The sequence below is a fragment of the Stigmatopora argus genome, chromosome 19 (genome assembly GCF_051989625.1).
Source record: "Stigmatopora argus isolate UIUO_Sarg chromosome 19, RoL_Sarg_1.0, whole genome shotgun sequence".
NCBI classification, from domain to species: Eukaryota; Metazoa; Chordata; class Actinopteri; order Syngnathiformes; family Syngnathidae; genus Stigmatopora; species Stigmatopora argus.
Window position 1 is genome coordinate 12,070,156 of NC_135405.1, and position 25,735 is coordinate 12,095,890.

Consider the following 25,735-nt stretch of genomic DNA (forward strand, 5'->3'; position numbering starts at 1 on the left):
AAAATTAGGAATCCAAAATTAAATCCACTTTACCTTGACTAAGCTTCCATGTATCCTCACTTTTTTTTCTATTCTGTTCAAGGACACTGTGGTTGTAAACTGCACGAAAGCGGGAGTGTCGGCGCAAAACAAGGTGTTCGAATTTGAAAGGTAACCAAATTTATACACAATAGGTCTTTTTTATCATGGACCTCATCCTAAATCAACCCGTGCAGGGTTTACGGGCCAAACGACTCCCAAGAAGTCGTATTTGAGGAAGTCAAGCCTCTTCTTACGTCTCTGCTAGACGGGTAAGCGTCCAAGTAAGTGGGGACAAAAATCCACTCTGATACAAAACTCTGCTACAGCTACAATGTCTGCATAATGGCGTACGGCCAGACGGGAAGCGGCAAGACCCACACCATGATGGGATCCCCCGAACCCGACGAGTCTTGGGCTTTGCGGCAGGGCGTCATTGTCATGGCCGCCGCTGAGATTTTCCGGTAAAACGCCTATTGGTGACCCCGAATGGGTTGAATTTGTTGACCGGAATGTGACGCCTTCTTGAGGCAGGCTGATTTCCGAGACGCCCCCGTCCAGCCACGCCGTCGAGATGTCGGTGACGGAAGTCTACAACAACGACGTGTCGGACCTGCTCGCCAAAGACGCCGGGCGACGTCGGGAAAACGTCGGCTCGACCGGTCAGGTCTCCTTCACTCAAGAGTGAGCGCAAACCTACAAACGGTCGGCTAACGTTGACGGTACACGGTCGATTGGTCACCGGTCTTTTGGTCGCCCGGAAGGTTATTGATAATTACCATTTAAATCGTTGCTCAAATTCCCTAAATACAAACGGTGAATGACTATTTAGTCATACTTAATGCCCTAGTAATTATTAGGCTAAAGAAAAGCTCCAAATTTCCCAGACTTTTATTGTTTTTTGTTGGAGAACTTGTTAAGACCCTGACGGACGTAGCTTCTTAAAGGGACAACGCATGTACATACAAACTCTTCTACACTCACACGTGGGCTCAGTGAAACTGCTCATGGCCATTGTTGGCTTTTATTGATGCGTAGACCGTCTTGTTTTACCTTGTTTTGTCGCCGGTCTTTTGGTCGTCGGTCTTTTGGTCGCCTGTTGTCGCGGTCCGGGCGACCAAAAGACCGGTGACCAATCGACCGCACACGAACGTTAACGCCATGCTAGCATAACGACACCCTATGCAGGTCCGTTTGCGACGCCGCCGAGGTGGCGCGGATCATGAGCAGGGTTCTGCGACTGCGAGCTCACTGTCCCACCCTGGTGCACGCCGACTCGTCACGCTCTCACCTCGTCGTCACCCTCACCATCTCCTCCAAAAGCCCTAACGCGCAAGCTTTGGGTGAGGTGACCCACGAATGAAAGCAGACTAGAGGTAAAAGTAAAAGTTTGACATTAACCCATGTTTTTTTTTCCTTTTTCCTCAAAGCCCGTTGCCTGCAAAGCGCCAAAAAGCGAGAGTCGTGGAGTCTAAAGTGTCGCCGCGCCATGCGAAACTCGCCGGAGGAAGGATTCCAAACTCCCAACTCCTCCTCTTCATTATCTCCGTGCCACTCCCCGAGATTGGGCGCCTCGCAATCGCCGTTTCGGACCAAACTGCAGCTGGTGGACCTGGCCGGGAGCGAGTGTGTCGGTAAAACTTTGACGGTCATAGATACCAACTAAATCGGTGTGATTCTGGGATTTTTTTTTTTTTTAAGTCAATTTCACTTACCAACCGTCCCCAACATGGCCGAAATGCGGCCTGTCTGCAGTTTCGCAGGTGGCAAGAAGGTCACATTTTTCTCATTCTCACCGTCAATCAGATATGACGGGAGTTTCCGGGGGCGCATTGTGGGAGGTCTCCTGCATCAACCGGAGTCTCTCGGCGTTGTCGGACGTTTTGGCCGCGCTAGCCGAGCAGAGGACGCACGTCCCGTACAGGAACAGCAAGCTCACTCACCTCCTCCAGGATGTCTTAGGTGAGACGGACGGAAGCCCTACCGTCGTCTCCAGCGCCTTCTCATCCGTCTCCCTCTCCTCCGCCAGGGGGCGACGCCAAGCTGCTGGTGATGCTGTGCGTGTCGCCCACTCGCCGTTTCGTCACCGAGTCGCTGCAGACGCTGGCGTTCGGCGCTCGGGCGCGACAAGTGCATCGCGAGCCGGCCAGGAAGAAAAGCCACGCGCTCAGAATTAAGTGAGGAAGGAGGAAGGGGAATCATTGATTTGAATCAATGACAACGATGGATTCCCTTTGAGGTAGTGTCTAAGAATCAAAGATTTAATGCACAACAACAAAAAACGATGACACATATTACAGGGTTAAAATGGTAGTTGTAATTTTTTTTAAACAAAAAGGGTGTTGAAACAAAATAGGGTTGCGCACTTGGTTTAAAAACAAAAGATCAGATTAATTCATTCATTTTTTAGTGGACAATCATAGTTCAAAATAAAAGCCACGATTTGGGGGTAAAAAAATACACATTTTGATATGCAAATTTACCTAATTTTTTTAGATGCTGTGGTGCAATATGACACATGTTAAATTTGTTTTGTGACTGCACTCTATCTTAAACTACAGTTTTTTAAAGTAACAATGTTTTATACATCTGTAAACTCATTTAGATCACTTCCTGTTTATATTGTGTCAGTTTCTGTTAATTTTTAGTCATTTCTGTGACATTTCCTGTTATATCTTCCTTTGTTTGTATTTTGGGACAAACCCAGGTGTCTTCTTTTAGTTTTGGCTCACTTTCTATTCTTTTCAGGGCACTTTCTGCATCACTTCCTTCTTATCTTCAGTCACTTGTTGAATTTGGAGCAAATCTGTATCACTTTCTGTTCATTTTGTGTCACTTGTTGTTTTTTTTGTGTAAGTAGTCGTAGTATTTAATAGTAGTAAATTTACACAAAAAGCTGCTCATACAATTTAATACAACTCTAAATACAATGCAATGTTTTGGTTCTTTTTGGGTAACTGGTTGATTTTGTGCTTGCTAGTAAAAAAATATCACACATTTTACAAAATATTCATTTAAATACACTTATTATTTTCAAACTTTAAACTCATTCACTGTCATTGACACCAATAGACATCCCATCTGCTTCAAGTGGGAGATCTGGCAGCAAGTAATCGCCTCTCTCAGATTTCTTTTGATCCTACTTGACATAGCTAAACCCAATGAACTCCTCAATTTTACTCCTGTACTTTTATTTTATTACTTTTATTGCACCACTTTTACTGCTTCCTATTTTCAGCGATTCACTCCCCCGTTTTTTCTTTGTATCTTAATACGTCCATGTTTTTATCGGCCGCTAATAAAGAAGCCATTGTCAAAAATGAGGTCACTTCATTAAAACGTAGAAACGAAGCGCCTCGCGATTGTCATTTTCACGACCGTTCAAAATATTCCTTCTGCTGCCGTGTAGATAATAACCCAGAACAATATGCCTATCGGTGCTTTCTTCTTTGAGATTTATATTTTATGCTTGCAGCTCTGTTCAGCACAGGTGGAATATTGCAAAAAATGTCGTAAAACTCAAGATGGAAAGCCAACAAACATTTGGACGCTTTCCCAGCCTTAAGCAAAGAAAGTGGTGTCTTCGTTTAAATGTTTTTTATCTGCTGCCATAAACAAATTCACATTTGCAATTAGCCGCCATTAGGAAATTCATTTGGAAAAATAGGCAATGCATGACATGACATTTTTTTATGGATTCATGTATGGATAAGTTGTTGAAACTTGAACAGTAATTGATTTTAAAATATTAGTCATTGCTTAGAGACAATTTCAAATGTAAAATTACCCTGAAATTTCCCCGGCAAGGTCACTTTTAGCTTTTACGGGTCTTAATTTTAAATAAATGAGACACTTTTAAGAGACCCCAAAAAAGATTTTGCTTCATTTTTGTCTTTAAATGTCAATAAAAATGCTTACAAGCCTTTAAATCTCCTTATCCTTTTACAATAATGACAAAAGCATTCAATTCAAAACTAGCTTTAATTATATAGTCGATTCATTGTTATTTTATCATGTCATGCCTATTTCCTACATCATTCTAACCCGATAATTGCTTAATGAATGTGTATTTGTTTTTTACTTAAACAATCCCCCATTAAATCCAATAATTGCTTCATAAACAATCCCGGAAAAAAGGATAATCAATTCTTAAAATACTTAACAAGGCCACTTCTGTTGAGTTAATGATGGAAAAACAAGACTTGAGCAATGGAACATTAGATTTTTATCAATTCAAGCAAACTGTAACAGTTACATAAGTTACATTAATCCATTTTTTCTCTCTTCCAAACCAGACCTTTCATCTCATTCCTCCCCAAACATAGAGACAGCAAACCCATACAAGCGCAGGCAACTAAGTAGTAACGGCACAATACATTCAACTCAACGACACACGTGGACAATAAGGCAGAAGAAGAAGAAGAAATAAACCACAAACGGACGGACAAAAACCATGGCTGTCGTTTGCATTTTTTTTTTCCTGGAGCGGCACAAAATGTCTTCCGCGGATTGCTTGCCGTAAAACCAAACGAGGTAAGGCCTCTCGTCGTACGGAAGCGTCGAGGTGGGAAAGAAAGCTGCCTTCGTTGCTGTTTGTAACCTCTGCATACTTCATTTGGACAGGGACAAACCGGCGTATTTGAGCGCTAAAAACCGGAGCGGATCGAAAAACAACGGCTCGAGAATTCACCCACCCGGGTGGGATCGCCCCATTTCTGGATTCCCTGGGTCAAAGGTCAGTGAACGCTCACGACAACAACACACAAATTGTTCCCGAGGGGAGGGAGAAAAAAAAGCAGCAAAAAAAAATGTGCGAAATGCAACATGCCGTCTCCTAATTAAAAAGACATCACACGGTTGGGCGGAAACCGAATGGGGTGTCGTTTTTGGACCACGGGAAAGACGACGACGAGACCGACGGGAAGGGGGAAAAAAATCCAAGGGGGAGTCCGCCGTCGTCCCGTTCACTCCATCCAATCGCCTTCGTCGAACTCTGATTCGTCCTCCGAATCGGAGTACTCCACGGCGATCCGTCGGGATAGGATGGTGGCCACGTCGTTACCCACGCGCTCGTGTTTGGCTTCCTGCTCTCGCTGCTCTTCCACTTTGCGTAGTTGGATGCCTGAAAGGGTGGAGTCAGATGTGTTATCGATTTGATAATAAAGTGGCTAACTTGGACTTTTTTTGCTACAAACACACTTGTACCATCATCTAAGTTAGCGAGTTTGTCAAGCACACCCTTAGCTTTTTATTGCTCTGTTAGCATTCCCGAGGCTGGGTTTGAGGGATGGCAAGTTGACTATTTGGACACATTAAAAGAGAACAGGCATGCCATAACTAAGATGCTATGCTAGCACACCGTTAGCTGAGTGTTGGGGCATTGAGTTGACTTTATCACCAATGAAAAATGTTCCCTCTAAGCTGTGTGCGTGCGCAATTACGCACTACTCTTGTCTTCTCTGCGCACAGCAAATCATATGGAGCGCACAAAATAAAATCCCATTTTTTTTTATATAGCTGTGAGGCCGACGCGCAAACCACTCATCCGCCGGGCCGCCCATTCATAGATATTAATCATTACATTTTATTATTACTAAATCATTTATGTGTAGTAGACATACACCTGCTACTGGTATGTGCTCATAGCAAGCAATGATGATGTTGCTCACACCGGTACTCAGTGTGCTCAGGGAGCTTGTCTTTCTGCCCAGACAAACAAAAAATTAGAGGGAACATCGCCAATGAATCTGTCGATAACTTGTTGGCTAAGATGGAAGGAATTAAAAAGAATAGACCTCTATAATTTACTACAATAAAGATGCTACGCCAGGGCTAGTTCTAATTAGCAGGGAGTTTGTCAAATAAATTTTTTTTAGTAGAAGTAGGACGTACCCTTGCGGATGGCCTCCAACAGGACACTGCGGGCGTCGCTGATGGGCGGCAGGCTGGCGGGATGATGCCGCTTGCCTCCCAAATCGTGCATGTTGGAATGCGGCGGCGGGGTGGCCACGGCCCCCGCCGAAGGGAAGGCCGGCACCGGCGGCGGTCCCGACAGACACGGAGAAGAACTGCGCATTCCGGGCAAGGGGAGCGGGGGCGGGACCGGCGGAGGAGGCAGGGCGGCGCCGTCCGGCTGGGAGAAAAAGCCCCGGGCCGGGGAGGAAGAGTGGAGCGGCGGCGCAACCGGCGGGGGGGCGGGGTGGAGCACCCCCGGGGCGATCTGGAGCGGTGCCGGCGGAGGGGGGATGGCCGGGGGTTGCTGGTGGACGGGGTGCGGGGGGACCGGCGGGGGAGGCGTTCCCCGCGACCCGGAGGAAGGGAGGGGCGGGGGAGGCGGGGGCAGAGGTGGGGGGGCCGGGGGGTGGGCGTTGGAGTTTAGGCCCGCCGTCCGGGCCGGAGACTGAGGTCTGCTGTCGGAAAAACCCGAACTGGAACTGCGAGGGGAGAAAAAATAAGAACGATCGATAAGTGCATCGCCTGCAAACTTAACTCGGGGTAACGGACGTCCAATCCCTTTGAAGCACTACTAACGACAAACTCTCTTTCAATTCGCAGCAAAAGGATGAAAAAGAAAAGAGCCCTTTCAAGCCTGAGGCAGAAGCAGGAGGAAAAAACAAACCAAAATGGGCTGAACAAGACTTCATTGATTGTTCCTCCTCCATCTTTGGTCTAGAAATCTCCCCGGGCGCTGAATCAATGCCGCCACTCGGGATTGGCAAGTGAGTAGTCTGTCAAATGAACGACTTAAATTCGGCTGCACAGATTAGACGGGGTAACATCTTGGAATCCCATGAGATGAGACACATTGACAATTAAATACAGTTGCGTTAGTATTAAATTAAATTGTATTCTTGTCTACAACCATTCCTTCCTTCTCAGAAATGTACTTTTTTAACATACTATTACTTTTAACCCTTATCTAATGGCGGCGAATTAGTAAAAAATAATAATGTTTTTTGTTATTTATTTGATGCCTATGTTTGACAAGGCAGTGAATGAGTAAAAAAACATTCTACTCAATAAGATTTTTTTAAAATTGAATAAAAAACTCAAGATATTTTTTTCTAAACTAGATAATGTGCCAAATATTTCATCTGAAGGGATTGGACGACTGACTTTTATGGCGCTCCCACCTGATGACCGACGGCGGCTTGATCTCCCCCAGCGGGTGCGCGGCGGGCGGTGGCGGCGGCGGGGCCTCGTTGGGCCGCGAGTACATCCTCTCGCCGCCTCGGCTCAGCAGCTCGTTCATCTGCGTGTAGGGCAGCGCCGCCAGCGAGAAGGGCCCGTCCATGTTTTCCATGTACAGCTGAGCCCTGACCACACCCACAAAGGTAGTCGTCGTAAGATTATCATTCACGTTTTTTTGTTTTCATCTCATTCTTTCACCTGTTGTCAGGGTAACCCACGGAGCCGTTGGCCTCTCGGTGCTTGTCGTCGAGCCCGTCCTGCGCCAGTTCTGCGCCCAGCGCTAGCTTCTGCCACTCTTTTTTGCGGTCATGGGGCGCCCGCGGGATCTTGTCGGGCTCCGCCGGGCGGTCGATGCCCTTCAGCTGAGAGGGATGGCAGAGGAAAGAGTCCAGAGGTTAGTGTTTGTTGTCTCGGGAGTTCAAGAAAAATGTATTTTTGCATGCTCAACTGACGTTTACTCAATATTGCACGATAGCAATACTTTGCCGTTAGTTAGCTTTTATCTACGACTGTGCACTATTATTGACTAATTGTATAAATAGAGGTGGTTTACAGTGGCCAACCATTCAAAAAATAATTGCTATTTGGTCTAACAGCTGTTTTAAGATCATTTTTTTGGGGGCCGTGAAATACAAACATAATCAGGTTTTTGTCTTTAGTTTACTATTATTGTTAATTACAACTAGCCTAGTATGCTTGTTTGTTCAAGTACAATAATTAGCTTTACCTATAGTTGAAAAACTTGACATAAATAATGAATAAACCCATTTTTGAAAAATCTGGCCTCCCAAAATGAGTTAAAAATAGCCATTTAGACCTAAAACAACCAAAAACGTGTTTCCTACTATCACCAAACAAGCCCCCGACCACCCCTACGTTAGCATGCCTTGCACTTAAGCACCCACACAAATTAAAAACACCCAAACAAGCAGCAAATAACACATATAAAAGCTTCTTTTCTTTCCACATACCTGCCCGGGAAGGTCTAAGTACCTATAGACCTGGTCATACATGCGGGGGTCCTGCGACTATAGGAAACAAAGCAAAAAAAAACAAAAAACAAAAAAAAATACAAGAGGAGAAGCATCGGGGAAGGGTCAGAGCAAAAAAAAAAATCAACACAACACTGCACTCGTCAACGACAACAACAACAACGACATCCACGGTGGGACACAACGGTGTGGGCGACGAGGGGTCACAAAAGCAAGAGGGGTAAAAGTGCTGTTAGACAAAAACGCTCACAGCCGGAGGGAAATCGCGTAAACAAACACACACACACACACGTGAGGACAAAAGAGCTTAGTTGTGGTAAATATAATAAATAATAATAAGGATGAGCCTAGAATGAGTGACGTTTCAGTGCCACCGACGACGATAGACGTTTGGTTATATCTGGATTTATGCGAGATAATAGCAGAATACTTATTTGTCCCATTTTTGGAGTTGCAATTGAAGGCAACACACTCCATTGTGTTCGCCAGTATTTGCTGCATTGTTATTTACCTGAACATTTGATATGCTATTTTGAGTGTGTTGTGGTAATTGGTATAAAAAAAATAAATTAAAATAATAAATAAAATAAAATTAAAAATTAAAAAAATAAACAAAAATAAAAAATTTAAAAAACATATTTAAAAAAAAAAGGCAAATTTGATTTAAAAGTAATTATTGACAGCAATGGACGTCCAATCCATTTCAAGATTCTGGAAGCGATTGAACGATCCCTAGTTATAATGGAATGATTTTTTACTGATGAAAAAGGCAGGCAGAATGAAGCTATGAGTAAAAAAAATATATGAATAAAATTTCTGGAGCAAAAAATGATATAATACTACAATTACATGTTAAATTAGGACTGTAAAATATAGTCCCATGAGACTATCTATTTGAGATGCCTATCCTACATAAATGGACTAAAAATGTTTCAGAAAATCTTTAATTATTTTAATTGTTGTTGCTGTTGTCACGTTAGCACAATGATGTTAAAAATTGTATTTTTTGGGAACGCTACAAAAGCCTAGCCGACGTCTACCGATGACTGACAATACAAAACATTCCAAGTGACCTAATGCGAATAAAGTGAAGTTTGATTTGAAACATCTGCTAGCCTGCCAAGCTCCATTTCTCATAATAGCCTTCCCTATATAATCCATTTGCGTGTGTCCAGACAATCAGCAGCTGTTGGGCATCGGAATGAAAGACGACGGACGGCGTGAAACGCGCAGCGCCGTGGCGCACGCATCTGTTCAAATAACAATCTCCAGGAACTCAAATTCCACTTTGTCCTTCACCTCACCTCAACCAGGTATTTGTTTGCACTTTGTGTTTACGTTGAGGTTTTTTCCGCCGATGTACTTCGTTGGACTCGGCACAACCGCGGCGATGCTAATGGCTAAATAACGACCCCCGCGGCTCACCGGCCACCGAACTGTCGACGTCAACAAAAACGAATAATGCCGTTTGACACAGTGGTTTTTTTGTTGTTGTTTTTTTTAAATTACTCTGCTGCTGAAAGACATTTACTGAACACATTATGAGTATTTTAACCGCAAAGTCGACCTTTAGTTTGCTTAGATTTTGTGTATAACAATGCAATTAATCACAATTTAAAAAATACCGTATTTTCACGACTATAAGTCTTAAATTTTCTCCAAAATAGACAGGGCACCTTATAATCCAGTGCGCTTTATATATGGACCAATACTAAAATTGTTATCACAATAAAATAAAATAAATCAGTCGATAGGACAACTATGGCAAGTAGCCCCCGACTCTACCATTTTCCCGTAGATAAAGTACTGCGCAGTGACTGCTGGGATATATATATATATTTTTTTTTCAATACACCCAATGGATTGTGGCCTGGCGATCGGCATCAACACTAGCTAGCTACTATTTGCTAATGGATTGTGGCCTGGCGATCGGCATCAACACAGTTTCGAAGCATGGAAGACAGCCTTGGAATAGTTACGCTAGCTACTAGCTAGCTACTATTTGCTAATGGATTGTGGCCGCCTGGACGAACGTATTAAACTCAGCGTTTCCGATGGACAATTGTTCAATTCGGACACAGAAAATGAGGACTTTGATGGTTTTGTGGGTGATGATGACGTGAGTACATTGTAAAATGGCTAAATAAAGTACAACCCAACTCAGTCTTGCTTCCGTTGCCTTTTTAAAAACGTGTTTTTAGTGTGCATTTGGTGCATGTAGCACCAAATTAGTGTGTTCGCCGTTGTAGTATATTGATACTATTAGTGCAAAGTTATCACAGCCGTCAACCTGGGTGTATTGACAAAAGGACTATATTTCCCAGCAGTCACTGCTTCCGTAAACAGCGCTTTTATGGTTCGATAATCATCCATAAATAATATATATATGCCATGCCTGGCTGCGTCTAAAAGAACGATGCGTCCTTTGTGTGTGTAAAATACAGAAATAGCAGTCGTTATTGACACTGCGGCTAAAAATACGATGCGCCAAATAGTTGTGAAAATACGGTATACATATTTTGTTCCTGGTTAATGGCAGGCATTACGTTTATTTAGAACTTGTGTATAAATTGCGATTAATCTCAAGCATCTCGTGATTGGTCGTCTATAGCTGCCAACGAGTAAAATGGCGAATATCCGCTCTCCGATGTTAGTAATAGGACCCGCGCTTATTCCTTTTCCACCCATTCTTTCCGCACAGACGTCTAAACCAAACAATCACGTAAACACTACGAGCCGGATTAGTATTCCTGGCACTGGTTTATAGACTTTCCACACAAATATATCAGGACATAAACTTCAATCGGAGTTAGCGAGAGCCCACGGCGTTCAAAAAAGGAGTCAGTCGAGCGGGAGGCAGGCTTCTCTCCAGAGAGGGGGCAACGGGCTTACCTCGGGGGGGTCGAGGAAGGGTAGAGGAGGAGGAGGAGGAGGGGATTCGGAGAGGACGCTTATAAGACCCTCGGGACACGAGAGATAAGGCAATTCCAGCTGTGTGCGTTTAGACGCCGTTCGATGGGAAAGTGGAAAAGCAAGGAGTTCTTATTAAACAGCATTCCAGGATTTTTGACCATATTTGGAGTCATGTTGCTACGCTAACAAACACTGCGTCGTCCGTCAATTAAGACCCCCCTGAGCGACCGTCTCCGCGGGGGCCGGTTAATTAACGAGATGGAAAAATGTACGAGAGCGACAGTGTCGACTCTCGGACGCAAATTGAGTCTCGCGCCGTTAATTAATTAGATGTTGGGAATGACTCCGCCCCCCTCGTGAACCAACCCGACCCGCGCTAATTCCACATCGACGATAATCTCCGAGGAAGGGGAACGAAAAGTACCTTCTGTTTGCGGCGTTCCTTCCGCTTGTCTTCCGTGTCTTGGAGCATCTTCTCTCGCCATAGGTCGAAAAAGTAGGAAGGGTTGGTGTAGAATTTGAGGCCTTCCTTTCCGTCGTCCCTGAAAACCAAGCGTAGAGGGAAGGTCACGTCAGGCAACCGCTCGAAACCCCAAAAAAACAAACTTTGCACTGCTTATATTGTCCCAAAAGATGACATTCTTATGTCATGTCAATGTTTTTCTCTTACTGCCAAAAATCTGTTTTTATAATCAAAACAGAGAGAAAAGAACGGAGCTCCTCTTCACCCGGGGATCTACTCGGGCTCGGATAGTGTTTCTGATAGCGCTAACGTTACGGCACGGATGCTAACCTGTAAGGCGAGAGGATGTTGAGAGGTGGCGGCTTTTCGCAGGCCTGGTAGGTCTCCTGCATCGGAACCGGGAGGGATTCGCGGTCGAACAACTGCTGGTCTTGGATAGTGGAACTCCTGAAAGCCTTTCTCATGGTGATGTCCTGCAGTGACACTGAAAAAAAGGCCGTTAATCAATCAGGCCGTTCAAATCAATTCAAAATAGACAAATACAATTCATTCATCTGTGTAAAAAGTAACTATACATGGGAATTTTGTATTTTTGTACAGCTATATATTATATTATAAATGAAATAAGGGGAAAATAATGACACTTTTTCCCTTGCAGCGATTTGTATATCCACCTTGACCACTGGAGGGCAGTGACGCGTCGAAGAGAAGCACTGACAGTAACAGAATAGTAGAAGAAAAGACGAGCATCGTAAACAAGGTACTGAGAATATTCGTCATTTTGAGAGTTAAATAGCATCCTAATTTTTGTTTGCGCATACCTGGCATCTTAACTTCATTTGAGCATTATGCTAACTGACTTTCATAAATTTAAAATCAAACTTTTACAGTAATCCCTCGAATATCAGTGCCTAGTAGCAAGCGGAAGACAGGGGGCGTGGCTTGTGCTTCCGAGTTCCAGCATAGATTTTCACATTTTTATGTAAAAATTAATATTAAAAACGTGTAGAAATTAATATAAACAATATGTACAAATTAATATTTAAAAAGTGTAAAAATTAATATAAAAATATGTACAAATAAATATTAAAAAGTGTAAAAATTAATATTAAAAAAATGTAAAATAAATAATATTTAAAAAGTGTAAAAATTAATAAAAAAGTGTAAAAATTAATATTAAAAAAGTGTAAAAAATAATATAAATTGTGTACAAATTAATATTAAAAGAGGGTAAAAATTAATATTTTAAAATATCCCCAGAAAAAATTCTGCGATGTAGTGAAGCCGTGAAAGTTGAAGTCGCGGTATTCGAGGGATTACTGTAATCTATTTTGTATTTTACTTTTTACAGTTTAGCTCAAATGGAGCATTACACATATCTTAAAAAACCTCAACATAGGACTCTTTGAAATGGCCTGTTTGCTATCTGCCAAACTACTCGGCCTGCATTTGATTGCTCATATATTTTACGGCCTCTTTTTTTCAACCCCCCACAATCTCGATCTTAAAAGAACCCGAGCCTATCCTCGGGTAGCTTAGAAAACCCCCTTTGCGATCATCAGCTCGATACTTGGCAGCAACCCGAACGCCCGCAGGACATTTCCATTGACGCTGCATTACTCTCAATCCGTGGCGCTCAGTAAAAATGGCAAATCACCGACAGAAATCCAAAAGCCTGAATTATTCAAGTGACAAATGGATTCACTTTACTGCTGAAAGCGGAAAAAGCCAACGTGGCGAACCGCCACGGAAAATCGAACCCTGGACGTTCCTCGCCGTCCTTTACGCCGAAACCTAGCACGTCAGCGGCCTCCCGTACTCGCCGGCGGAAATTTAAACGAGGGCGGAGCCTGTGGGAGCTCCGGGCCGTTACGTGGAAAAAGATGGAGGAAGGGCAAGGATCAATCAGTCGGATGACAACAATGACAAAAGCGGGGGTGAAGAACAAAGTCAGGGATGACATCCTTTTAAAAGGATAAAGGCTCGCCCGTTTCCATCCCATTAAAAGCCTGCACATTTGTGTGATTAAAAGCAGGTAGTATGACCTTAACCGCTAAGCCTATACGCCGCGCCGCCATGTGTTTTTTTTTGGTATCTTGTTGCTAGCACAGCTGAGTTGTGATGATAAGGGGTTATTGGCTAACATGGCAATAGCAATTGAATTCGTTTTTACTAGACATGTTAGCATTATTTTTGTATCTATTTTTTACTGACAGGTTTGTTTCAATCAGCTCAAAATAAATATAGAAATATTAGAAAAGATGTTATATTTGTTATCTTAACTCAAGGGTGTCAAACTTGATTTCATGTGGGCCGGACCAGTTTAGATATAATATTTAGATTTTTTTGTTTTAAATTGGATTATAAGAACTGGATCAAAAGCCCTAAATATTCAGTATTTTATAGATATAAAACTGTTTATTTGAACTTGTTTTTCTTAGTAAGGGAAAACATCTAAACATTTGTTTTTCATTTCAAATGGAAACATTTTTTTTAAAATATATTCAATATTAAAGTGGAAAATATATATGTATATATTATTAATAGTTAATATATATAAATATATTAATATTTTTATATTTTTATTTTTAGATTTTACAAAATGCGTTTTGACCTAAAAACACCAAAAGAAAAAAATGGATTAAAAAATTGCAATTATTGATTTAAAAAGGGGAAAATCAGGAAATATAATATACATCTATAATCTTCATTTGAATTTGATCCTAAAACAGAAAGTTGGCACTCATGATTTACTTACTCGGGCCGCACAAAATGATGCGGCGGGCCAGATTTGGCCCCTGGGCCGCCACTTTGACACCTGTCTTCACTGATTAAGTGATCCTATTTCACAGCTAATGACAAAAAATGTAAACAATACATTTTAAAAGCCAATCTTTTTTGCCTCATTTCCGATATTGCATCTTAGATTGTGCAATATTTTAGAATTGACCTTGCCAGGACGTGACTTTGTATATTTTTATATGACTTATTCATGTTTTTTTTTACTAGGAAAACGCACTTTGTGGAGTAGAACCACTAATATCATTATACTGAGCTGTGTATGATGACAATCAAGGCTTCTGATTGATTGATTGATTGTTCACTTAACTCCTACCTCCTCCACTTTCCTAGAAAAGCCACCATTTTGGCTCTACTGTATACAAAATATTACAGTGGCACTACAGTCGCTTCGTGGGAAATCAATACGTGGCTTTCTATTATGCCGATGCGATATTCTTTTGCGGCTAAGCCCCGCCTACAACTTCGGCTCTAAGCCGTCCCCATGTGTTATTTTTTTATAGGTCGGCGAGGGGGCTCACGTTCTTCCTCTTTGGGGTCCAGCTGCGTGACGCTGATGGAGAGACGGTCCACGCGCTCCTGCAGGGAGTTTACCCGGAAGGAAAAGGTGTGCGCTTCGTCGAACAGCTCCCCGAAAAGGTCTTCTGCATATTTGCCTAAGTGCCACAAATAGAGAATGTTGATGAAAACATTTCTTTCCTTTGAGATGAGCCTCAAAAGTGCTCAAAAACGTATTTTACCATATTTTCCACACTAGAAGTCGCACTTTTTTTTCATAGTTTGACTGGCCCATTTGATAAATACTTAAGTCCAACTTTTTTTTTCTTGACATTGACATTAGAAAAAAAATATTGCTCACGGGAAATTAGACGTCATATATTGTAATGTTCTGAGAGAAAATCTCAATATTACGAGGGTATAATTTAACTATGATGGGATTAAAATTTAAATATAATGAACATGAAATGATAGGTTGTACTATTACAATATTCAACTCGTAATACAGTGAGATTTAAGTCATTTTCTTGTTTTTACGTTATGTGAATCAGAAGTTTTTTGGTTTCAGGTGCATCAACTTTTGGCGACGTGTGTGTGTGTGAAATATTGACACCAAATTATAAATATTGTGATATCGTCTGCAGAATTAAATATTTTTGTGTATGTGTATGCCCATGTTTACGTAAAATGTCACTTTTCTCATCACAATTTCTTTGCAGGTAATTGTACACAGAAAATGTGATTTTTTTTAAACCAATATTTTCCCCAAAACAGTTTTTGGGATGCCCATTTTTATTTCCAATTATTTATTCTTTTTTTTGTATCTAAACTCAATTTTTGCACCCCCCCCCAAAAAGTATATCTGTGCATATACCTATTTTTTCCACAGTTAAGTTTTCTCGTCTTCATTTTTGACACTTAGTGAAAATAAAAATGTACTTTTCAATTAGAATTGCTTTTTTTTTGTAGTAAAAACATGATTTTTTTTCCCCCTGTGCTCAATTTGAAATATTTTTCTAATCTATACTTTTTTGGTGTACTAACTTAGACTGCTGAGCTGCCTTATGACGCTAGCCAGGGAGATGTTGGTGACACATTCCAACTCGTTCTTGATGTTCCTGGGTAGCACCGTGTGGCAAAGATGCCTGGGCTCGATGGTTCGCTTCACGAGTGGCATCCTTCCTTCCTTCAGCCCTCACCTGCAAAAAAGAGTGAGTACAATAATTTTTTTCCCCCGTATTTAAACGCTGTCCTTAGCAAAGCGTTATTAGCATGCGCGACCGCCTCACGTTGGTCCACCGAGCTTTTCCACGCGATACAGTGACGCGATGGCATTTGACGGGCTTTTCCCACGAGCGTCGCGCTGTCATTTTTCATGACTTTCCCGCGAGAAAGCGACCTATCTCGCGCCCACACTTGACGTGCAAAATTCAACTTGTCCAGCAAATGTATGAGATGTAAAAATAGGTTCATAAATTGCTATATGCCGAGAGAAAAATCTTAATGTTACGAGATTAAAATCAAACTAGTGTGAGATTTAAATTGAAATAGGACAAAGACTACATCGTATTATTACAAGATTCAAAATGTTCGTTTAAGTGTATTTTGTTGTTGATTTTTTATGTAATGGGAAACTGACTTCAACTTTTATTGACTTTTGTTAAGTCTGTGAACACAAAACTTCTTTTTGCATAATGTTAGAAAATTGAAGTAATATTGAGTTAAAAAAAGTCGTACTTTTAGGAAATTTAAGTTTTCTTGTTTTTCCGTTACGTGAAACAAGTTGTTTGCATTAAAGAGCATCCATTTTTGGTGAACTAAAGTGCGTGAGCACAACATTGCTTTTTAGACCATATTAGGAGATTTAAGAAATATTGGGAGTAAAAGTCATTCAATTGTGAGATTAAAAACGTTACATGACTCATTTTTACATTAAGTGACATTTTTGGTGACATTTGGTCGGCTGGTGTAAACATTTTGAAAGATTTTGCAATACTTTTTGGGGTTTATATGATTACTGTTGATAAAACTTTGATGAGAACGACTTTATATTCTTAATATAGGCCATACTGTTCTAAATGAAGATTTTCAGCCAATGGTGTGCCTTGAGATTTTTTCCAGTGCAAAAAAGGGTAGCAAAGCTCCAAAAAAGGTGAGGATATCGTTTCATGGAAGCCATGCAGAAAATAAAAATCCCAAATTGGTCATGTATTTGTTACTATTTGCCATGTTTGGGCTGTCACTCAATCGATGACGAGAGTAAATTTCACGCAAATCAGTTGAAGTAATCACTGTCTTGTACACAAAGGCCCCGCCGAAGAACAATGGTCTCCGATCTCGTTCGCAAATTAAATCGGCAAAAACCATTGTCGAAAAATAAAGTCTTAGTGGGCGATCATTTCATACCATGAGCTAGCTTTTGTCTTTTTTTTTTTTGCAAATACGCTCTGTCCTTGACTGATCTGCCCTAAAAAAAAGAGAGATTTTTTTCCGGAACACGCTCATCGCTATGGTAACGGATCTAAGAGGTGCAGAGGAAGTACTACTGGCAGAGGTGGAAGGTTAAAATGTCAATGGAGTGGCTTTAATGAATCCTAATGGAGCTTTTTCACCCTCGATATATTTCCGAGGCCTCTCGGAATGAAGCGGGTCAAGTGGCTTTTATTTGGACAACAGCCTTTGTACCCACACGCTCTTCCCTGTCACTTTTAGTCAGCTTGTTGAGGAGGTAGACGTGACGGACTAAAAGCATTTTAGAGCCCGTGAAAATTCAACATTTACCTTAGTCGGTCAAGGGCAACATTGTTATTCAAATGGCGCTTTGAGTTAAAACGCTGGATTTTCTAAGGGGGGTTTAAGTGCCTTTTTTTGCTGGTTTTCGTATGCTAGGCGTGGTTAGCAAAATTTACATTACTGTAGACCAGGGGTGTAGAGTCGTGTTGGTTCGCGGGCCGCTTTAACGTCAATTTTTTTTAATAAATGGATTAAAAGAACTGAATTAAAAGCCCTAAATATTCAGTTTTTTATAGATCTAAAACAATGTTTATTGTAGCTTTTTTAATATATTTTTAGATTTTACAATGATTTTTTTAACTAAAAATACAGAAGAAATTGATTAAAAAATGACAATTATTGATTTAAAAGGGGGAAAATCAGGAAATGTAATATACATCTATACTCTTCATTTGAATTTGATTCTAAAACAGAAAGTCTGCACTCATGATTTACTTTCCCGGGCCAGATTTAGCCCCCGGGCCGCCACTTTGACACGTGCTGTAGACTTTCTATGTCACATGTGTCAAAGTGGCGGCCCGGGGGCCAAATCTGGCCCGCTGCATCATTTTGTGCGGCCCGAGAAAGTAAATCGTGAGTGCTGACTTTCTGTTTTAGGATCAAATTCAAATGAAGAGTATAGATGTATATTAAATTTCCTGATTTTTCCCCCTTTTAAATCAATAATTGTCATTTTTTAATCCATTTTTTCTGTTTTAGTTCAAAAATCATTTCGTAAAATCCAAAAATATATTTAAAAAAAAGTTAAAATAAACATTGTTTTAGATCTATAAAAAACGGAATATTCAGGGCTTTTAATCCAGTTCTTTTAATCCATTTATAAAAAAAGAATCTAAATATTATATCTAAAATGGTCCGGCCCACATGAAATCAAGTTGACGTTAAAGCGTTAAAGTTTGACACCCTTGTTCTGTCTTTTCGAGAACTGGTTCTTGAGACTTCATTTTTTTTTAAATGAACAGGCTTCTTTTAGGAGCAGAATAGGAGAGAGGTTAAACAAACAAACGACAAAGGCCGAGCGTCTCCGATGGCGTCCATTCAAATCCCCGTCAATAGCGAACTTTGTGCGGCGAGTGAGTGGACGCGCAAAGTCCTCGGAGTATTTTCTCCCAAATTGATTGGAGTTCAGTAGACATTCATTAAGCTCACTTCATCTCCGAAACACAAGTAAATATTCATAGCCGTCTAACCTCAATGAGCCGAGTGTCTGATGAACAAACAGAATCAAACAAGTCGATCTGCCGAGCGCACAGAAAAAGCCTTTGCCATGAATAATGAACGCCACACTTTCAATAATGGATGCCCGTATCCTCGCAATGCGCTTGTTTGGCCTGCGAGGGAAATGTCATTATACGTAGATGGTCTCCCTCGCCGTACGCGCGATTGCCGTCACGGTCGATAAAGCGACCGGCTTTGAAAATTAGCGGCCCGTGGAAGTAAATTATGGGCCTGAATAAAGTTCCAATGCGATTTCTGTAGACTTCAATGACGAGGATGACAGAAATTGGACAATACAGTTGTACCTCGACCTACGATCAGCTCTACCTACGACATGCTCGAGATACGATGAAAATTTCGATTGAATAATTTGCCCTAGATCCGATCAAAATTTCGAGATGTGACCAAGCCAGGTGGCTATGGCACTGTCTTGCCGCATCTCTTTCGTGTATAACAAATATCTACGAGCACCGAACGTTCTATTAAACACATTTTATTACTATTAAACCACTAGTAATGTGTTTCTTTGTTAATAGATGGCGAATTAGAAGAAATACATTTTTTTTTCCAATCCAATATCCTGTTTTTGGTGTTTTTTCAGAGGGTTGGAAGGAATTCATTTGCTTTTAGTTCATTTCGATGGGAAACGTTCGCTCGAGTTATGAAAAGCTCGACATACGATCTCAGTCCAGGAACGGATTAAGATCGTATGTCGAGGTACCACTGTATTTACAATTGTTTTCCATGTTAAATGCAAACAGATTGGACTTCGATCGCTGTCAACGGCGCCGAAACGGAATCATCCCCCGCCGACAATCCGTAACTAAGCAACACAACCGCTATTCACACGCTTACGGTATTCTCGTTATTCTACGGCGGCTAATCGACCTACGGTAAGGCTCGTATTCCACGTTTAGCAAAGAGTTCTGGCCGTTCCCCCCCCTCACAGATCTCGTCGCCTCCCCCGAGCGAGTCTACGAGGATTTGTGAGTCACGGCGAGCTCGTCGGTCTCAATCAAAGATGCCCTGTTCGCCAAGCTCGTAATCCGCCTCCTCCCGCCGTTTCCCACGCAGCCTCTGTGTATTGTCGTGTCCAAGTCGGGATGTTGGGATGCTTCCAGTCTCTTATTTTACAGTTTATTTTTTTATTTTCTGCGTTCAAAAGCGCTTGGATAAAATGCCGAGATAATTACATACGCTACAATGTTAGCAAACGGGAATAAAACTGAAAGTGGACTGACTTTAGTGGGATTTATTCCTAGTCGCCATCTACTTCTGGCTTGACAATAACAGAGTAAAGTTGGCATTTCCATTCATTTCAAATAGAAATGTCCTATACACGTTTTTAGTCATCACAGACTAATTTAACTTGTTTTTCAATCTAACACCAAATAAGACTATAGCGCGGACATTTAGTCAACATTAAATAGTCATATCATGTTTATATGTATATTCTACGTGCCTTAGTTTGAATTTTTTTGTCTCCCGGTTAAAACAATCTACAGAAATATCATTTTTTCTTTAGCGTCTCAATTAATACGGAACACCGTCGAGATTTGCCTGCCCCGGCGGCCCTCGACAACCGGTCCAATTTCTGGCCTGGAAAATGAATTGCCCTCCATTTTTTTATAGTAACCTCTCATCAAGCTAACAGGCGTACTAACCGCCGTGCTATATCCAAAGCAGTTTCATACTATAGCCGGCTGCCCGCTTTCATTTACGAGACTGCGGTGAAGTGACCACCTCCACTCCGCAAAGACGGATGTTTTTCCCCCCCAGGCAGCTCGCCCACGAGAGCCGAGTAAGATGTTAGCGAGAGACACCGAGAGGTTGAAACGTAGGAAGGCGATGGTGGAAAGCTCACAGCTTGCCTGGATGAAATTTGACGAGGCTTCTGGGCATTATTTATGCAGCCTGCGAGAACATGACCGCACTGTTCCCGCACCTGTCAAGGCGCTATGCTAATTTGCAAAGCCAGACCCCAGCTAAAACGATAGGCGCTAATTTAGAGCGTATTGTTTGCGTTTTGGTCTCGATCCAAATCCGACAAATATATCCGTCAAGTACGTTTTTTTTCGTTGGGTAAGTAGAGCAGTGTTTTTCAACCTTTTTTGAGCATTTTTGCATTAAAAAATCTCAAGGCACACCACTATCTGAAAATCTACTTCATATTATTTTTAAAAAATTATTTATATTTTTTATGATTTTTAATTTTTTTGTTATTTTTTGTTTTATTATTATTTATATGACTATCTGAAAATCTACTTCATATTATTTTTTTAAATGTAATTGTATTTTTATGATTTTTATTTTTTTGTTATTTTTTGTTTTATTATTATTTATATTAATTTAAAACTATATCACCTATATTAACATTATAAGGTCGTTCTCATTAAAGGTTTTATCAGGAATAATCAATAATATACTAATAATCATATATAATAAGTATCATAATATTACGATTTGAATCTTGTCATAGTACAATGTATGATTTCATATTTCAATTTTAACCTTGTAATAGTTCGATTTTAATCTCTTAATATTGAGATTTCTCTCTGTTAGGATTGGGTTCACATTGTTATTTAAGTTTCCCTATTTACTACAAAATTTAGATTGTTATGACAATAGCGACAGACAGATGGCGACATTGTGTCACTTGGATTTGAAATCAACGCATTTTTGGGGGTAAATTCAGGAGTTATTTTTTGTAGAAGGTAAAAGTTATATCTTTGAAGTTGTACCTCAAGTTAATTTAGGGGGTAATTACCAGCAGGTCCCCATAGATGGCAGTGTTACATGGCGATGTATTTGAGATAAGCACTAATTTTCAGTATAAGATACTGACTAGGAATAGCCGAAAATTTTATAACACATTCCTTCACCATATGCTAACTAGCAAAACGTCCCGCTCCGCAAGCGCCGACGCCCCCCGTCAACTCCACATTTTACCCACAATCCCCAGCACCGTGCGTCATTTTAATGCCCCTAACTTGTTCTCAAAAGAACACGGTGTCGGTGGCAAGCGACCATGTAAAAAAGAATGACATTTAGCTAGCTAGCCTGCGGAATGGCTTCCCTCCGACCGACCTTCCAGGCCGTGAATCACATTCTCACATATTCGCCATCTTCCATCCCACTGCGGTGGCCCAGAATCACACATGAAAGTACACACACGACCGCACACTCGCGCACGCAAGACCTTCAGAAAGTCAAAGTGCAAGAAGCATCCATGTGAGCGTCGACATACGTTTTAAAGTGAGTCTTACGTAAGATCGCCTTCACGCACACGAACGCGCACCAAGCTGTAGGCACGCGTCTATAAATGAAAAATGGTTACATAAGGGACACTTGTGTCCTTCTCCTTTTTACCTCCTTTTATTCCTGTTCCGTTTGACAAGTGGATTTTTTTGTCCTATTGTCGGAGACGGTCACCATTTTGTGTCCTAATTCCCGTTTCAAACCAATATGGCGCATTTTTGTCTATACGTTTTTGACTGTTTTTGTTTTTGTACTCTTGATTTACACATCTAGTGGACCAAAAATGTCTTTTTTGTGTGTCCCTATATGAAGGACATGCCTACCAAATTTCATGTAGTTAAAAGAAATTGTTTTTGCAGGCCGAATTAAAAAAAAAAAAATTAAAGCTACATTTTCCAGCCAAATTAATTGACTTTTTACAGTGTGAAAAACAATCCCAAGTTTTTTTCTAAGCACAACTGCTAACCTGCCGTAGTCGTTCATCTCGATTCGCCGATTCCAAAATGTGACGTTAGAAAGCGGGTCGTCCAAAATGCTGATTTCCCCTATCGCCTCAGACAAAAGCCAATCTTCCCTGTGGAGGTCGTAAAAAGTCGAGTCTCCGCGCAGAAGCGCAATCCAAGACGGATCCTCGCTGTTATTATCATAGTCTCATCTTAATGGAAAGCAACAGTTGTCCGTCACCGCCCGCTACGAACCGATACACCCAAATACTGGGGTTGTTCAAAGACAACCTTCTATAGTTGTCGTCTGTAAGCGTTCGTGACAATAACCAATCCCGTATCCGAACCCAAACAGAGCGAGTCGGATAGCAAATACAATGCAAATGCAATCCAAACACGAAAAAGCCAAGGAGTGGCTTGGGTGGTTTTTACATTGTGGCTTTTCCACCATCCCGAGAGAATAAAGTCACTCACTGGATGTTATGTTCATTCATAATGGAAAACTGTAGACCTGTTCTGCGGTCTTGTCAGGAAACACCCATTGGCTTGACACCGGATCTGTTAAGGTTTTATTCAGCGTTTATCAGTCCTTCCGGGACCTTAACAAACGGACTTTAATTGACGGTAAATGTTCTCCGCGAATCTCCATTTGTTGAAATGTATTCGATAAAAATGAATTAAATAAATTCAGATCTTAACCCTCAAATCATTTTACAACGCTACGTCAACAAACCGCTAGCCGTCCAACCCGCTCAAAACCAATAGCAACCGACCACTGTTGTTTTTACGCTTTTCTCCAAAGCGGAGCCGCTGTCCGATTGTCGGGCCGAGCCAAGAGCGGGTACAGAAGCGGCATTATTGCGGCGCCGTGGGACCCGGCCAAAAAAAACGGGAACAATAGCTCCTGTGTGAGTGTGCGGCGACCCCCGTAGCATCCCAACAGCTGAGAGATAGGAGGTGGGACCGCCTCAATGGCACGTAGAAGGGCGGTCGGCATTGGCCGGCCGGCGGGCCACCTTTTTTCCTCGCCACCAAACTTCCCTCGCGATCGACGCCGTGGTTGTTGTGAAAAGCAATGTTATAGCCGAGTCACGTGACCGTTTGGGATGCCAGCGTTCCTTGGGTGATAATGCGAACAGCTGCAAAAGGGGCCTTGAGTCTATTTTGCACATAGCTGCTTTCATCATGTCACTTTACCACGGCGTGTTGTCATGTTAAATGCGCGGCTAGCACGCGCTAAAGTGTTTGCTAGCCCTTTTCACGTGAAGAAATGTCGTTTTTTTTTAGCCTATCACTTATCAGTTAGCCTAATGCTATACATGGTTCTTTGGATGCCATGGATGGTGATAGATGTCCAATCTATTTGGACTGGGAGAGCTGCCAGTTCAAATGGAATGGATGGTTATCGTCTTTAATGGCATAAAAAACATGATCAGTCACTGTTTGATATACTAAAGGCGCTAATAAATTAATTTTCTATTTTTCTATGCTTCGCTGATTGCAGGTTTTTTTGGGTCCAATCAGATTTCAGCGTCTATGTCGCCACCCCAGTCTAATCTTCCAACGGTTAGTTGTTCTGATTACGCATTAAATTGATGTAATGTTTTTCTGGTAAAATTCTCGTGAATCTACAAGATTTTTGAGAGAAACTTGTATGTATGACATCTGAGATTCTAACTCAAAACCTCAGAACAGTGAGCCAGACGTAGTTTACCACTAGTTTATTACACTGCCTTAAAGAAGCAATTTTTGTAACTCCCTCTCTCTACGATAACATGTTTGTAATATCAACGTTACCTACGTAGGGCCTTTAAAAATTCATATTTTTGCCTTTTTTGACCTGTCATAACCTGTCATAGTTTCATTTCCTTCGAACAATGATGTCACTATTTCTTGTTTTCCCATTGGACGGACAGACTACGATTTGTCATAACCACGCTCGACACCTGTAGCGATCAGACTAAATTTAATAACCGTCATTTCCACCAAGTATGTCCTCTTTATGGCCCGGGAAGATTACAATTCTAACTCAAAACCTGAGAACGTTGAGCCATGCTCGGCAACCGCCACTCCACCGTGCTCCCACAAAACTTCAAACACTGTTGTTCTTGCAAACTTTTTTCCACAACGACTAACCACGACCTTTCTTTACTGGATCTGGTGTTCTTTTAGCCCCGACGAATGTAATCCCATCATCACCACCATCATCTTTAACCAGATTTCTTCAGCCAATGACACTGTTTACCCACTCTTGCACCAGCACTTAGAGTAGTACAAAGAAGGTTTCGGATTTCAGCAAGCATGATCTTTTTTTTTTCTCTCTCTTTCTCCTTCTTCTTCTCTTTTTTTTCCCACTGTGCTTGAAGAAGAAGCCTCCCCCTCCCCCATTGTACAGCAACTGCAGGCAGGGCTGATAGACCCCATCCATCCTCCTCCAGTGGGCAAATTAAATCACGTCGCCTTCCAGCCTGAGCGTTTGCTTAAGCAGGGAGCCCCTAACCCTCACATGCACATGTGATATTATGTCAGCTTTTGAGCTCTTAATAGTCAATATTTGTTCTACCACTAATGTGATGTTGTGCAGGGCCAACATGTCAAGAAGCTGCTGCCCAGATGTGGGGCACGCTGCAGTGCAATTAGTGACAACACCACCAAATTTAACTTGCAATCATCTCCCCATTTCCCCCTCTTTTTACACTTGAAATTGATTCATGCTTCTTAGGTGGAACAGTCAGTACAGGCTTCTAAAGTTACGACGTGTTTCAGGTTGCATGCTGGAGAAACATCCTTAAACGTGACGCGAAAATGCAAGGCTGTTGGGGCAAATACCTGTTTAGATCGAGAAAATCCTTCTTATTCACGTCTTCTTTTTTATTTTCTAGCCATCCTCATTTTGTTGGTGAGCATGCCGCCGTATGCAAGCATTTAAATCTCCGGTTTGTGTCCATGACTGCCTCTCGTATCAAATGTGCTCCTCTGTGCAAGAAGAGGCGCAGGAGGAGGAGGAGGAGGACTCGGCCACTTTTCTTCTAAAGTGGACGCCTTGGGCTCCAAAGTACAGAAATACGTGCTAAACTCTGCCTGTGAAGCTATTTTTATCACGTGAGGTATCGAAGTGATACATTAAAATATTACTTACGCGTTTGGCA

At 41.6% G+C, this 25,735-nt stretch overlaps 2 protein-coding genes and 1 long non-coding RNA gene across 7 annotated transcripts in view; 2 read left to right on the top strand and 1 right to left on the bottom strand.

The window, feature by feature from the left end:
- kif25 (kinesin family member 25) overlaps window positions 1–4,776 on the top strand; it is a 7,203-nt gene extending 2,427 nt beyond the window's left edge. Inside the window, exons 8-17 of one of the 4 annotated variants that reach the window (XR_013296790.1) lie at window positions 83–150; window positions 216–290; window positions 348–482; window positions 553–702; window positions 1,207–1,361; window positions 1,449–1,652; window positions 1,825–1,980; window positions 2,048–2,257; window positions 4,314–4,551; window positions 4,642–4,776. Coding sequence is in view for 1 of the 4 variants with exons in the window: in XM_077587002.1 (XP_077443128.1) it covers window positions 83–150; window positions 216–290; window positions 348–482; window positions 553–702; window positions 1,207–1,361; window positions 1,449–1,652; window positions 1,825–1,980; window positions 2,048–2,199 (1,095 nt within the window). In the remaining 3 variants the exon portion in view is untranslated. Of the gene's footprint in view, window positions 1–82; window positions 151–215; window positions 291–347; window positions 483–552; window positions 703–1,206; window positions 1,362–1,448; window positions 1,653–1,824; window positions 1,981–2,047; window positions 3,370–3,503; window positions 3,595–4,313; window positions 4,552–4,641 lie in introns of those variants that run through there. The other 3 variants (XR_013296791.1, XR_013296792.1, XM_077587002.1) reach the window with 3 other exon arrangements.
- wasf1 (WASP family member 1) lies at window positions 4,226–25,580 on the bottom strand. 2 transcript variants are annotated; one of them, XM_077587003.1, is made up of 10 exons: window positions 25,416–25,580; window positions 15,919–16,073; window positions 14,898–15,032; window positions 11,908–12,061; window positions 11,539–11,656; window positions 8,181–8,237; window positions 7,408–7,571; window positions 7,152–7,334; window positions 5,911–6,452; window positions 4,226–5,140 (listed from the first exon to the last, which is right to left on the bottom strand). In XM_077587003.1, the coding sequence occupies exons 2-10, from the start codon at window positions 16,049–16,051 to the stop codon at window positions 4,983–4,985; spliced, it is 1,644 nt and encodes a 547-aa protein (XP_077443129.1). In that variant the 5' UTR covers window positions 16,052–16,073; window positions 25,416–25,580; the 3' UTR covers window positions 4,226–4,982. The 2 variants fall into 2 exon arrangements, with proteins under 2 accessions (XP_077443129.1, XP_077443130.1); XM_077587004.1 differs by lacking the exon at window positions 8,181–8,237.
- Window positions 6,374–12,093, top strand: LOC144064437 (uncharacterized). The gene is made up of 5 exons (XR_013296793.1): window positions 6,374–6,737; window positions 7,119–7,352; window positions 7,418–7,603; window positions 9,377–9,514; window positions 11,816–12,093. It is a non-coding gene; the product is annotated as an uncharacterized LOC144064437 (long non-coding RNA).
- Window positions 25,581–25,735: the final 155 nt, after the last annotated feature.

Bases quoted from the DNA above. Each gene is read 5' to 3' on its own strand.
- wasf1 (XM_077587003.1), bottom strand. From the start codon at position 16,051: ATGCCACTCGTGAAGCGAACCATCGAGCCCAGGCATCTTTGCCACACG. The intron at 11,657-11,907 runs GTTAGCATCCGT...CTTGGTTTTCAG, and splicing joins AACATCCTCTCGCCTTACAG to GGACGACGGAAAGGAAGGCC. The intron at 7,572-8,180 runs GTATGTGGAAAG...CATCCCTCTCAG, and splicing joins ACTTAGACCTTCCCGGGCAG to CTGAAGGGCATCGACCGCCC.